Here is a 14,022-nt window from a genome sequence, read left to right on the forward strand (position 1 = left end):
CTCCAGTCCTCATACCTATAAGATCCCATGGACAGAGGAGCCTTGCTGGCTATAGTCCATAACGTCACGAAGAGTCAGATTCGCCTGAGTGACAGCATGCTCACATGCATACAGCCTATTTTTCTAAATAGGAACATTTATTACTAACAGTCTTTGCTAGGCACAACACAATTTATCCTTTTATTAGGCACAACACAATTTATCCTTTTCTTATCACAAACTTCTTAAAAATCTTAATGATAATAAAGAAATTAAATTTTTGGAAAATACTGTAATATGAAAAACTAGTTTCCATCTTTCTAGATTCTCTCTCAAACAATATTATGAGTTTCTTGTAAAGTTAAAATTATTGCTTACAAAGCAAATCTAACTTAGGACTGGTTATTCAAAAATACTTTAAGTCCTGGTAGACCCCTGAGTTACACCAAGAAAGCTGAAAAGACAGAGTTAAGCAGTCAAATCAAAGTAGGAACAATCTAGACAAACAGGACTCAGGTCAGCCCTACTAAATTTAATGAGTCTGCCATTGGAAGAAACAGTATTCCAAGTGTTCAAATTTAAAAAAAATTAAGAAACAAATGCCTAACATAAAAATCCAGTGTGATGATATAAATTCAAATTGTTAGCTAGAGGTTATTTGTACTATAAAATAATTTATCTGTTTTGGAAGTATTCAAAAGTGGGCCCATTAAATTAAAATGTACCTTAAATATGATTCAATTTTCATACAGTTTTCCCCCGAATCATATCCATTGCATAAATCAAGGCATGCCTGCATTTGGAAAGCAATGCAGAGCAATGCAAAGGTTTCTAACACAATATACTAATTTCCTAAAAGTTTTAGAATGTTTAACTTTGTTTCTGATAACTGTACAGAAAAATTAAGTCCCATTAGCACTATATAGTAGCATTGACATTCCAAGCTATACATTTTAAGAACTGATGAATAAAAGAACAGGCCACAAATTTCATTTTATAATATTTGCCTGCCGTTGATGCAGGACTTTGAAATATTCCAACTTTTCTAGTAATTATGACTTATCTTTAGCACTGCAGTCAAATGTACTTCCTTTCCCCTTGTGACTAATTGTTCATTCATTGATTCAACTAATACTGAGTGTTGATTCATGACACATTGTTCTTGGTACTGAGGATAAAAGGATGAGCCCTTGCCCTTATAGACAACTTCTAGTGGAGGAAATCAATAATAAAATTCAATGTAAGAAAATATTAAATATATTGAAGGCACAGATGGTATCTTATTCTCAGTACAGGGCTTATTTGGTGCTCAATATTTAATTGACTACATAAATGCATTCTTCACAGTTTGCAGATGGCTATGTCCTTAAAATAAAATAAGGATATATCATCTTCTAAAACAGTATTCTAATCAAATAAGTTAAACAATATTCTAATAATTATTTTTGAAGATTCTAATTCAAGATCTATAATGTCAGTTAAGAAACTTCATGCATGTATACTATATATCATGAATTTAAATATTCAATTTAATGGTTTTTTTTTTTCCAAAACAATAAAGTATTAAGACTGAAATCTTAAGTAAATCTTTTTTCTATTACTTAGCAAACCTCCTGTTCTCAATCTGCAGGTTCTACAAACACAGCATCACTCCCCACCTTCCTCTACCTTCTATTCCTGGAATCCAAACACTTAATCTAAGGAACGATGAAAGTTAATTAGAGTTATATTGCATATATTATCCATGGCATGAAGCAGGGAGTTATATAAGCGAGTAAATTATGGTTGCTATGGGAACTATAAGTTAGTATTTGAGGCTTTAACTCTAGTCAGAAGTTTTAACTCTGGTCAGGTTGACTATAGTATTTTTAAGAATAATACCAAGAGAAAAATACTTCAAAAGGTAAATTTTTTAAACAACAAATTATAGAGATATCATTTTTACTCTAAAATGAACATAAAGAATAGCCAAGAAAATACCTATTTCACAAACTTGATTAAGGGGATGAAGTTCCAATGACATTGGTACTGACAGCAATTATAAGAGTCACTCACTTCCTCTACAATGGTCATTATTATTTATGATTAAATGTTTTACTGCTTAATGAAACCCACTCTATACAAAGTTTGTATTCTGATACTAAAAATGAAAAAACAGTACAATTATAAGAGGAAAATGGAGCATTAAAAAGACAGGAAATTTATATATATCAAATGTTTTCTCTATCTTAATTGTGATCACATGACCAATTTAATCCAATGTCTTCATTTTTGACTTAATACAAAGGTTCTACAGAGAATAAAATATCTCTATGAACACCATTCATCCTAATACAAGACTGTTCTCAAGTTTAAGAAGCAATTTGTTTAATTTCTGGTATATAATACTTTAAAGTCCATTTTGAATTCACTGTATACAACTAAATCTGTTTGCATTCTTGGGCAAATAAAAGACTGTGTTCTCAATAGTCGAAGTGAGCCAAGCTTGGGAAGTAAGATAATTTAGGTGGTCTGAAATTTTTTTAACATGAAAATTGGTGATTCTCTCTGAATAAGACTGTTATCATTCTGATAATTTTCATCACATAATCTTTAAAACTACATGAATACCTTCTAGGAAATGAACTCTTTGTATATTTACTTCTGATGTGTATCTACTTTGCGTATTCTCCAAAACTGTTAACATCAAGAAAGCACACTAGTTCCACTGTGCATGTATTTTTGATAATTCCCTATAGGCTAACACAAATCAATTATATTATTTGTAATTAAGTGGGTAAATATTTTTGCCAAATCACCACCATCATGATATTTATCAAACCAAACAACTATTGCATGACTTTTGGATAACTTACATAGATACATTTTTTCTATTCATGAAGTGCTACTCTTCTGAGGAAAGAGTTTAAAAGGGAAATTGTTAGTAATTTTGCTACAAAATATAAGCTAGAGAGCTTTCACCATAGTATTTTAAAAAAAGATTACTTTTTTTTCCCAAATAGTAGTCAAATGGTAATTAACCAAAGAAAAGGGAGAATTTCATTTCCTCTGACAATGTTGCATTGAAAATCATTTCTAAGCCATAAAAGGTAAATGCAAATAATGACATTGCAAAACATCCTACACAATTAATTTATTTGTTTAAATATATGAATACATATATTTTCTTGGCTACTGGCTACAATGATTCATAACTAAATATTTCCCTCATTATAGGCTTTTTAATTAGAAAGAAAACATAACACTCAAAGCCAATAAAACTCAGAGATAAGAAAAATTGTTGCAAAACAGTACAGATAATTTATAAAAGAGGAAAACAGAATATAAGAAAAACAGGAAATCTAGATACACCAAATCTGTTTTCTATATCTTAATTGTGATCACATTACCAGTTCAATCAGATATTTCCATTTTTGATTTAATACAAAGATACTACAGAGAATATCTCCATGAACACCATCCATTCTAATGCATGACTGTTTTCAAATTAAGAAGCAAGTTTCAGCTACATAAATCACTCATCCACTTTCACCAAATGGTTCTTTTTATTGTAAAGAATTAATTTTATTTACTGCCTACCTTTGTTAGACTTGTAGCTGTTTAGAATCTTTTGATGGGCTTGGAGATGGGTCTCTCTCAGTTACAAAGCTGTTATATCTTCTACTTGCTAGGAATGTGAGGTTTCCAAGTGTTCCCCCTGTGAAATGTAGAATCACAAATGTCCCACCAGGTAGAGTCTCTGGTTGCGTCACATTTTTAGAGGTATCTTACATGGATTTTAAGGTACGTTTCATTTAAAACTTAAGGACAAAAACAATTGTGACCAAGTAAATCAGAAGTTCATGGTCACTGAGTTGACTTCACATTCATGAATTTGCTGACAGGATAGTCCTTAATACTGTATTTCAGGGGTTAGCAGCCACAGCCTGTGTGCTGCTGGCTAGAGGCTGCCAGGCCCCACAATCACTGCATTGACAGGCAACCTCCACTGTCTCCACGGCTCCCTTCCTGACAGCCCGGGGTTTGCACACAGATAAGTGTGAGCAGTTAACCAGCTGAGGTCTGCCCTGGACACACTCAGTCATTAGTTCTGAAGGTAGAGTAGAAGAAGGACGAAAGGGGGAGGGTGGGAGGAATTGCAAAAGTGAAAATAAGGAGGGACAGATGCATAAAATGCATCCTTTCCACCCTCAAAGTGAGGAGGGCCTGTGGGGAACAAGGGCCTGGATTAACTGGAAAGGGACTGAGGTGAGTGGAGGAGGCTCCCTGAGATGAAAGCCTTCCAGATGTCTTCTTGGGGAGCATTGAGAGGCTCTGAACAAAACTGCCACAACTGTTGCCCTTGATGTCCCATCTCGGTCCCTCTGCTTAATTATCAGCATGACCTGATGTACTTGCTCTCTGACCATGAGTTCATCACCCCAATCACAACACAACCACCTTTTGAATTAAGTCACCAAAACACCCAATCCCTGAGATGTACTCTGAGGTATGGATTTTAATGAACTGATCAAAGCGCTATTCTCCCAAGCACAACAGAGAAAACCGGTACTTTACAGGACTGCAGCACTCTCCTGGAGCGAGAGAAGTCTCAGGGGCCCCTGGGGTCAGCCCCTCTCCTCTGGCTCCTCGGGGAGGCTGAGCAGAGTAACAGTTCACTCCCCTCGGCTTAGCCAGGAGGTCTGCAGACATTTTTGGTGTCAAACTGGCGTGGGGAGGGGTGCTGCGGGCATCAGCGGGTAGAGGCCAGGGATGCTGCTAAACATCCCGAAACACAGGACATTGCTCCACGAAAAGGAATTATCCAGCCACAAATATCAGTAGTACTGAGGTTAAGCAAGTCTGAGTTAGAGTGGAATTTATTACAGTAGCATTATCACACCATCGTATAAGGCTTCTTCACTTTCGGCCATCGGCAGCAGCCCTAAGCCTCAGTAGATCTTGCATCACAATGAATCACAACCCGGGACTCAAGGAAATCCTCTAGGATTGTAGGAATGCAGGAATGAGGATGGGGGCTGAGGATCAATTCCACCTCAGCCTGCCTGCTCCACAAGTGCCTTCTCAGCTCTATCATACCTTCTTCCTCAGCAACCAGAGTACCCAGCCTGCCTGCTGAATGTTGCCAAAATGATTAAGGAAAATATTCCCTTGCCCTTACCACTATTTATGATTCCTCTGTGACAAAATAAAAGCTGGTTTGTACAGAAATGCAGGAAAAATTTTGCTCTTCAGATTGGGTTTTTTATTGTTGGCCCTTTTAAGTTATAAGGTATTGTCTCAGAGAGAGAGAGTGCACAGCTTATTTCTCATTTTTTTGACCTCAGCAGATTAGTAAGGAAGAAGAGGTGGTCTGGAAATACTTATAGGCCTTTGTAAATATATGAAAATGAATACTCCTACAGTTGAGTTCTTTTTTAAAACAATTTCTTTATCAGTTTTAGAAAGGAAATGCAAAGGCTATGCCCATACCAAAAGGTACTCTCTATTTTTAGTAGGCAATCTTCTCTAACTAGTTGGTTCTGTTTCAGTCTGGACCTCAAACATAGTGTGAAAAATACTTTTCCCTTTACATTATTATATGGAAAACACATCTATATAGCCATTAGTTAAGAAGGTCTTAGGGTTTTTTAATCTATTAACATGGATTACATATATGAGAGACACCATTTGCATAAAGTCGAGGTAGATGAATGAAATGATACACAAAAAGAAAAATAACAGGTGATGTGATAAAGCTAAGATAACCAAACTCAGAGTGAAGAACTCCCAACTCAAGCCTTTTTCAAACTAGATGCAAAATGATGCTGAAATCCAACTTAAGCGATATACTTGCAATTCTCTTACCTACTTAGAATATAAACGCAAAACTATCTAAAATATATTTTAAAATATCTTATTGACATAAATGTTCTTACAGAATTATGCTGGTACTAGTACAGATCTCTAGAGGCTCTTTTCTTGAAAGAGATAATTCAGTACAATGTTAGCCTTTAAAGAGAATATGTTTGAAAATATTAATATGCAAATATTAAATAACATTAAAATATCCTGAGTTCATGACTCACCCAGATTTTTTGAAAACTTTTTATAAATGGTCAGATGTAAACCATAAAGACCTCTACTTTAGCCACAGAAGTGTAAGTAACAAATTTTCATCTCATAAATGGTTTTACAATAAGATTAAAAAAATAATGAAGTACTTTCAGATGAACTATTCTATCTGTAATTCTAAAACTTCTTACATTTAAAAAGCATGCTGTTAAATTCATGAGATATTCTACACAAGAGAGTCACTAGAAATCCAACTCTTTTTAGTCTGTACGGTTTTGCAGTAATTGTGATTACTGTTACTCCTCACAGTTTGTTGCCCAACATTTCTTTTTCTGAGCCGGTTGCCTTCTTCAGTAAGTACACAAGGCTTGAGAACAAGAGCTTCTGCATGAAAAACTACAGGCTTAGCAAACTTCAAACGTCAACCTAATTCTTTGGTACACTCAGTTTTAGATTATCTTCTTCAGAAGAAATACTCCACCTTGAATCTTATTTACATGAGGAACCCCAGAAAACCTTATGCCAACAACTGCTTCTTTCTTTAAGAATAGAAAATTAACTGTCCTTCCTTTTTTTGTTTCCTCATAAAAAAATACAGTGAACAATTTTCATAAGCCTATTTCCCTTCTTTCCTTTGACATGAAAATATAGAAGCAAACTGACTTTTTATTTCTAATATACAACTTCAGCTAATCTCAAAAAGTTAGTTGGAAGCAATGCACAAAATTACAGAGTTCCACATGCAACAAAACAACTGTTACTTAAACCTCATCGGATCCATTTTTATTTGCAATATTCACATACCTTTCAAAGTAAAGTTCCAATTTTTAACAAATTTGACTTACTCTACTGCCTGCCAGACAGACCCACAGGATTCTATTATAACAGATGGTAACTACTTTTCCACATACTCCTACTGTTTAAGATACACTATTGTAACAATTTATGATGGTAAGATCAGCACAAAGCCATCACCCCCTTGTCTGGCTTTTGCCTATTTAAGGATTAGCCCTTACACCACAACTAATATGTAAATAAATACTTGCTAAATAATGAATGAGTTTATTTCTGCCATGTTTACCACTATCCACTGTAACTATATTTTTAACAATCAACGAACAATCTTGGGCCCTTTTGGGCACCTGTATTCTCCATGCATCAATATTCTCTTTTCTACTTTAAAAAAAATGTTTTTGCTGTATTTGCACAATTACCACACACACACACACACACACACACAAACACGACCACACATCTTCAAACCTCTGAGAAACTTAGGAACACATAATTGTGCTAGGTAATTCATTCAAAAGAAAACAGCAAGTTTAGTCAATTGGACAAAATACGATGTATTTCCTACTCTTAAGAAAAACATTTCCAAAGAGATTTCCATTTAATACTAAAGGAAAAATATAAACAGCTGCCCCCTCCAATTAACAAAATCGATCAACACTTCGTTCCAATGAAACAAGATGCATGGCACCATTTTATGCTCTGCATTATCCCAGGATGGTTAACTACAGAACCACAGGACACTGAACTGATTCCTAGAAAGTCTGATAAGAAACTAGACATATGTATTAAAACACACAGACATTACATATAGACAGATGCATGTGCTTACTATGACCTTAAGATTTCAATTCTCAAGTACAGTTTTTTAAAAATCCTTACTAGGAATCATAAAAAACTAAAATTCTTGCCTTTTAATCTTCAAGTAAGAGGATACGAGTGTAACTGGCATGTGTCCTCAACAGACACAGAATTCAGTCAAGACCACTCCATGATTTTGTGGGAGGCAGCACTCTAAATGTGTGACATGGTCTGAAGTCTGCGTCCCTAGGTAGTTCTCAGAGAAGTCCTTGTTTAGAGTTTGGACAAGATCATTGGTTCTCAAAATGTGGTCCCTGAAGCAGTTCTCTCAGCATCACCTGGAAACTTGTCAGAAATGAGAATTATGAGGTAACAGATGGATAGCCTGAATTAAGAAACTGTAAGAAGACCTACAAGGCTTGTTTCCACCTCCAGGCGATTGATATATAGTCAAGTTTGAGATCCTCTGAAACAGATAAAAGCCTTCTCCAAGGATCGAAATCCTACTGTCATCAGAGCAAATATATCTTCTAGAACTAGCGCTATGTTCAATTAAATGCACTTGATTATTCATAGTAGTCTGAGTAAAATATCACAATCAAACTTACCATATTCTATTAGATAGTACATAAAACTTCACATTTTCTCCAGGACAAAATTATATTAGTAAACTTTTCCCAATTAAGTAGACACTATGACAAATGTTTCATATCATTTTAATTCACGGTGGTGATCTACAATTAAACCCTCATGTTTGTAAGCAGGGGGCTTATTCTGTTGTGAAAAGGAAGGTACAGGTATTTTGTATCTATTTCTCAAGACCAGCTGCTACCTATATTTTCTCTCACTTTCCCATCCCATCTGTGAGAAATACTGGAGAATAACTCAAAAGTAGGTGCAACAACACGCTGGTGAAAACATGTTTAAAACAACCCAAAGAGTTCACATCAATAGAGCATTTTTGGATTCCCACCTACAGCAAAGGGTAATAAATCAGGACGCATTAGGCCTCACACGCTGAAAAAATTCTAACCCCCAAATAGAGCTGGTCCTAAAATGTGATGCAATGGAGTCTATTTCAGGAGTTAAGAAGGTGCAAAATGTTGTACCTAAGAATCATAACTCCCAAATATGAAAATGTGAGACTTCCAATGGTATCTTCAACTTTTCTGAGGCTATTACAAAAGGAGGGCAAAAATAATCCTTTGAAATAACATAAAGCTTGGGCTACTGTCAGGGACCAAAAGGAAAAGCTGTTAAAAACCAGCAGGGGTCAAGTTTAAAAGTTAACTTTTGCTCTCCAAGATAAAGGTTCCTTTTCCACCCAGTTTCTGTTTTGACAGGTGACTGCCTTACAACAGACTCCCTCCCTCCCTCCCTTCCTTTGACACCCTTAAGTCAGCCCCTCTTTCAGGGAAACAAATGCTCTTATCTCTTCACACCATAATTCTAAGGGGTTCTTACTAGCCAAATAAACTGACATAGTCTTAAAAACAATGTCCCTAATTTCTCTCAATTTCGTCAAGAAAACCATTGGAGAAGGCTACAAAACTTAATACTATTTTCCTGCTCCAGGCACACACGCAAAGTTGCCTTCATTGGGAATCTAAAAAGCATTTATTTTACAGTACTCAGAGCATATTAAAATCTTCTGCCCTGCCATCCCAGACCTATAAAACATTTATTCATGTAAGTGACTAAATCCTATGTGAAGATGATTAATGCACCCAGCAACCAATTTCATTTCCAATTTCCCATTTTCAAAAATTCCGTCAGGAGTATATACATTTCTTAAATTAGATACTTGCCCGTATTTCACATCAAAAGGCTTCCAAAAAACCAAAACAAACTCATAAAAAAGTCACTGAATGTATTTTAAAAGATCCTTTATACAGCACTTGTTGTATGTCTTCAGAGCTTTCAACACTTTAGATCTACTGAATCAACTAAATTTACACAAATACAAGAATGAAGCTTTGCAAAGCCTAAGTGTGAATACTTTTTCCTAATTTCTTATTTAGCATATTTACATTACCTTCTAATTAAGTTTGGTACTAAACTTCAATGAGATCAAATGTAAAAAAAAAAAAAAGCTTTAGAACCAAACCCAGGCAGAATTCTCTATTCCTCCTCCATGCTGCAATTCTGAGAGGTCACCTGGGCCAAAGACACAACATTTTAAGGCAAGATATGTTAATATAGCTTTAAAGAAACCTGTGGCCTTTAACTTCTTTTGGCTCCCTCAACACAATAACTCTTATTGAAAATCAAAACTCTTCACCCTACACTTCGTGGACCTAAGGTATATCAAGTGCTTTTGACATACACCTTCCACTCCATAGAGATATCAGTAAAATGGCCCTTAAGAAAATCAAACACAAAACAAAAAGCTCACACTGCCTCCTGCTGTTAGAAGGAAATTTCATGAGGTCAAAATGGTCCACAAACTGCACAGTGTAATAAAGCAAGAGACTTAAGTGTTCTCTTTTTCTCTTCTTTTTTAACCTAATGATCTGTTTCCTAATTAAAGCCACAAAAGGGCTGAGACACTATTCACAACCCACCCAAATGTACTGCAGAAAACACTACAATTTTCAGAAGTGAAAATCATATCCCCCAAACAAGCTTTAAACTGGATAGGTGTTTTAAACAAAGCAGAACACGAGAAAAGAAAGAAAAAAAAAAAACACTAAAACACCACCCTGCCTGACCAGTGGATGGTTACTCTCCCAGATCTAAGGCAGTCTTAGAGCTGGCTTCTCCCCTTCCTGCTCTCAGCCAGCAGAACAGATTCAATATCCAGTTCATCTTAACAGTCAGAGGGTACACCTTACCCCAGGCCTTCCTAGACCTTGATGATTATTTTCCATGTTTAAGGAGTTGGGAGTAATGTCTCCCAACTTGTCACTGACACTCCTCTCTTCAAAATCTGACAAACCACTCTTGGAGGCATCAGGCACCTGCCCCTGTCCACCTCAGCCATGATACTGTATTAAATCACTGAATATGAAACACAGAAACACAAACAATAGTTTGGATTTGTTTCTTTAAAAATGACATTTGTATTAAAAATCTTAAAATGAAGAGACAATGATTAACCGCGTGTATGGAATTAGAAATTACAAATTGTTAGAATTCTCTTGGTACATCACAACAGTAAAATTTTGCTCTGTGCTTCTGGAGGAACACCCTAAAACAGAAAACCAAAAATTAAAAAAAAAATTATATAAAAGGGGAGCTAAATACCTGAACATTGGAACAAAACGAAGCAAAAAATTTTAAAAAGAAAAAAAAAAAACCAACCCATTGCATTACAAGTAAGTTACATTTTAAAGGCTGGAAAGAATAAAGAATTCACCAAACAACAGGCCCTATTGTCCTGGCTCCTTCAGGAAGATTATTAAAAGTCAACTGGGAAGTAGTTTGGGGAGGAATAACAGATTCTGGGATCTGGTGGGAAGTTCACAGGTTGGCACCGGCTGGAACAGCTGAGTCTTGAAGGCACTCTGCAGACACAGGGGTGCTGGGGGCCCTGAATCACATTTGCGAAGTTTCTGTACTGTAGTTTAAAGAGCTATTAAAACCATGTATGGCCAACCAATACGAACAAAAAGCTAAATCTAAAAAAACACACACACAACAGTACACACAAAAATGTGCAGATCTGTAACATTTTTTTTTTTCACAGCTGATAAAAAAAAATACTACCGTTCTCCCCCAGACTCCCCTTTGATACAGTAGGTAAACAAAATAGATTTTTTCCCCCCCACAAATTATCAGCAGACACTTTCTGGCACCCCACACTGCATTGGCATCAGTGTTAACAGTCCCAGTTCAGATGTGCAATACTTCAGATTGGATACACTGTAACAAGAATCCAACTTTGCATAGACATCCTCAGAATCGAAATCAGTCACGGGGTTGCCTTTCCAAGCTGGCAGAAAAGGAACCCGATCTTAATTTCCAGCTACTCCTGGAAAACAAGGAAAAAACAAAAGTTTCTTCCTCTCCTCCTGCTCCTTCATTTGGTTCTCCCGGACTTCCTTCCGTGTTTTTCAAACTTGGAACTAGAAAAACGGTTGTTGACAGAAAAACAAAACAAAAAATCCCCCCTTTTCCACCTTCTCACCGTCCTCTTCCGCCCCCACCCCATTTCTTTTTTTTTTTTTTTTTTTCTCCCAGACTGAAACTTTCGCCTGCCGGTGTCAAGCCGCCAATACAGGGCCCCACGGGCTGCTTCAATGGGGAAATATGCGTCAACCAAAATCAATGAGAAACGTACATGCTGCAAAGATCCACATTTCCACCGGGACTCGGATGGTCATGACGGGACAACCCCTCGGAAACGGGGCAGGGGCGGGGGACGCGGCCACCGCGGCCAGGCGGGCGCCAAGAGCCCCCCGGCCGACGCAAAGTCATCTCCAATCTCAAAGCAAGAAGAGAAATCACATTTAGAAGAGTCGGGTGCGTTTGGCTTTTGTGCGCAGAGCGCGGCTGTCGCGCGGCAGCCGCGGGCGCCTCAGAGGATCACGCAGGCCGAGCAGCAGCCCTCATCGCCGTTGGGCTGCGCCGCGTAGTTCATCTGCCGCACGATCTCGGCGAACAGCTCGTCCACCGAGGCTTTGTTTTTGGCCGAAGTCTCCATGAAGGGGCAGCTCCACTCCTCCGCCAGGGCCTTGCCCTCGCCGAATGAAACCTCGCGCTCGCCCTCCAGGTCCACCTTGTTGCCCACCAGAATCATGGGCACGCGCTCGTACCGCTTCACGCGGATGATCTGGTCCCGCATGGGCTTGATGTCCTGGAAGCTCTGCTGGTTCACAAGGCTGTACACGAGGATGAAGCCCTGGCCATTCTTGATGTACAGGTCCCGCATGGATGCGAACTGCTCCGTGCCCGCCGTGTCCAAGATCTCCAGCACCGACGGCGATGAATCCACTTCAATCTCTTTGCGGTAGAAGTCCTCGATGGTGGGGTCGTACTTCTCGATGAAGGAGCCGGTCACGAACTGCACCGTGAGCGCGGACTTGCCCACGCCGCCCGAGCCCAGCACCACCACTTTGTACTCTCTCATGGCTCCGCAGGCGTTCTCGCTGCGCCTGCCACGGCCCCGTCGGGGCTGCGCACCGGAGGAAAGCTGGGCTTGGTGGCTGGACTCCTCTGTCCTCAGCTCTGCAGGAAAAACTCAGGAGATGACCGAGGAACGCAGGACGCGGAAATCACCAAGCGGGGGCCGGGCGCCGGGCCGGCCGGCGCGGCGGCGCGTCCCTGCAGCGCGGGTCCGGGGCCCCGAGGCAGCCCACGGCGGCAGGAGCAGCCTGGGCGGCGGATCGGGAGGACAATGCCGGCAGCCGGTGAAAGGCGAGGGCTGCAGCTTCTCTCCGCAGCAGCCCAGGAAGGCGAGGAGGCGGCGGCGGCGGCGGGCTGCGGAGGCGGCTGCTAATTGCGCGCCGGGCCGGGACGCGCGTGGCATGAGTCCCCGCAGAGCGTGCGCCCACCGCCGCGGCCCTTCGAGCTCTCTCCCGCAGCCTCCGCGGGGCGAGGGCTTCCTACTCGCCGCGCGCAGCCCTGCCCGCCCCGCCCTGCCGAGCATGCCCACTGCGTCGCTGCCGGCCCCGCCCGCCGGATCCCCGGCTCCTGGTTTTCCGGGGGGCCGGACGGGGGTGGGGCTGTAGGCGGAGCTAGCGGTTTGATTCAAGGCTAGCGGATTCGGGATAGGTACTAGTACAGGCGCCGGAGAAATGTGCGGGGGTGTATGGGTGTTAAGAGACTGGCTGGGACAGCTCCAGAGGGAGGACGGAGGCCACCTTCCTTGGCCGACTTGGCTTTAGTGCATAGGAGTCCCGGCTCTATGAGAAGAGGGCGGGCGCCGCGGGCCACCCCGGGAGCAGGCGGGTCTCTTGCCGCTCCTTTTATCCAAAGCTGGTGGACGCCACTCCCCGAGCCCCGGCGGGTGTGCCTGCCGAAGGCCGAGACCCAAAGAACATCTGGGTCTGTGATAGACGGGCGGAGCATCTTTCCCACACTCTAGGCGTGGCCCTTTCTACCCAGCCTTCTCTGGCGGACTTTCCTTGCACTTCATCCTTCAGACAAAGAAAGCAGGAACATTCGGCCTGAAACCTGTCCGGAGGAGGGAAGGGGCAGCCTCTTAGAGATCAGGGCGGTCTCCAGGCTGGGACTCAGAAGGCCCCACCCACCTCCTCACTCGGCTAGGGCCAAAACCCGGAGAGTGAAAGCACCAGCCGATCCGCAGTCAGCCCGGGCGCCGGTAGCTAGTCAGGGCATGCTCAGTGGGCGGAGTAGGTTTGGGGGTTTGGAAGTAGGAAGCCTGTGCAGTGCACACCCACGCTCCAGCTCAAATTACCTCTCCCAGACTCGGGACCCATTGGTCCCGGGGCG

At 40.5% G+C, this 14,022-nt stretch overlaps 1 protein-coding gene across 1 annotated transcript; it reads right to left on the bottom strand.

The window, feature by feature from the left end:
• Positions 1-9,224: 9,224 nt before the first annotated feature.
• Positions 9,225-13,199, bottom strand: RAP2B (RAP2B, member of RAS oncogene family). Its single transcript, XM_043473951.1, has one exon. The coding sequence runs from the start codon at positions 12,695-12,697 to the stop codon at positions 12,146-12,148; it is 552 nt and encodes a 183-aa protein (XP_043329886.1). The 5' UTR covers positions 12,698-13,199; the 3' UTR covers positions 9,225-12,145.
• Between the last annotated feature and the right edge of the window lie 823 nt (positions 13,200-14,022).

This window comes from Cervus canadensis, chromosome 7 (genome assembly GCF_019320065.1).
Source record: "Cervus canadensis isolate Bull #8, Minnesota chromosome 7, ASM1932006v1, whole genome shotgun sequence".
In the NCBI taxonomy this organism is placed as follows: Eukaryota; Metazoa; Chordata; class Mammalia; order Artiodactyla; family Cervidae; genus Cervus; species Cervus canadensis.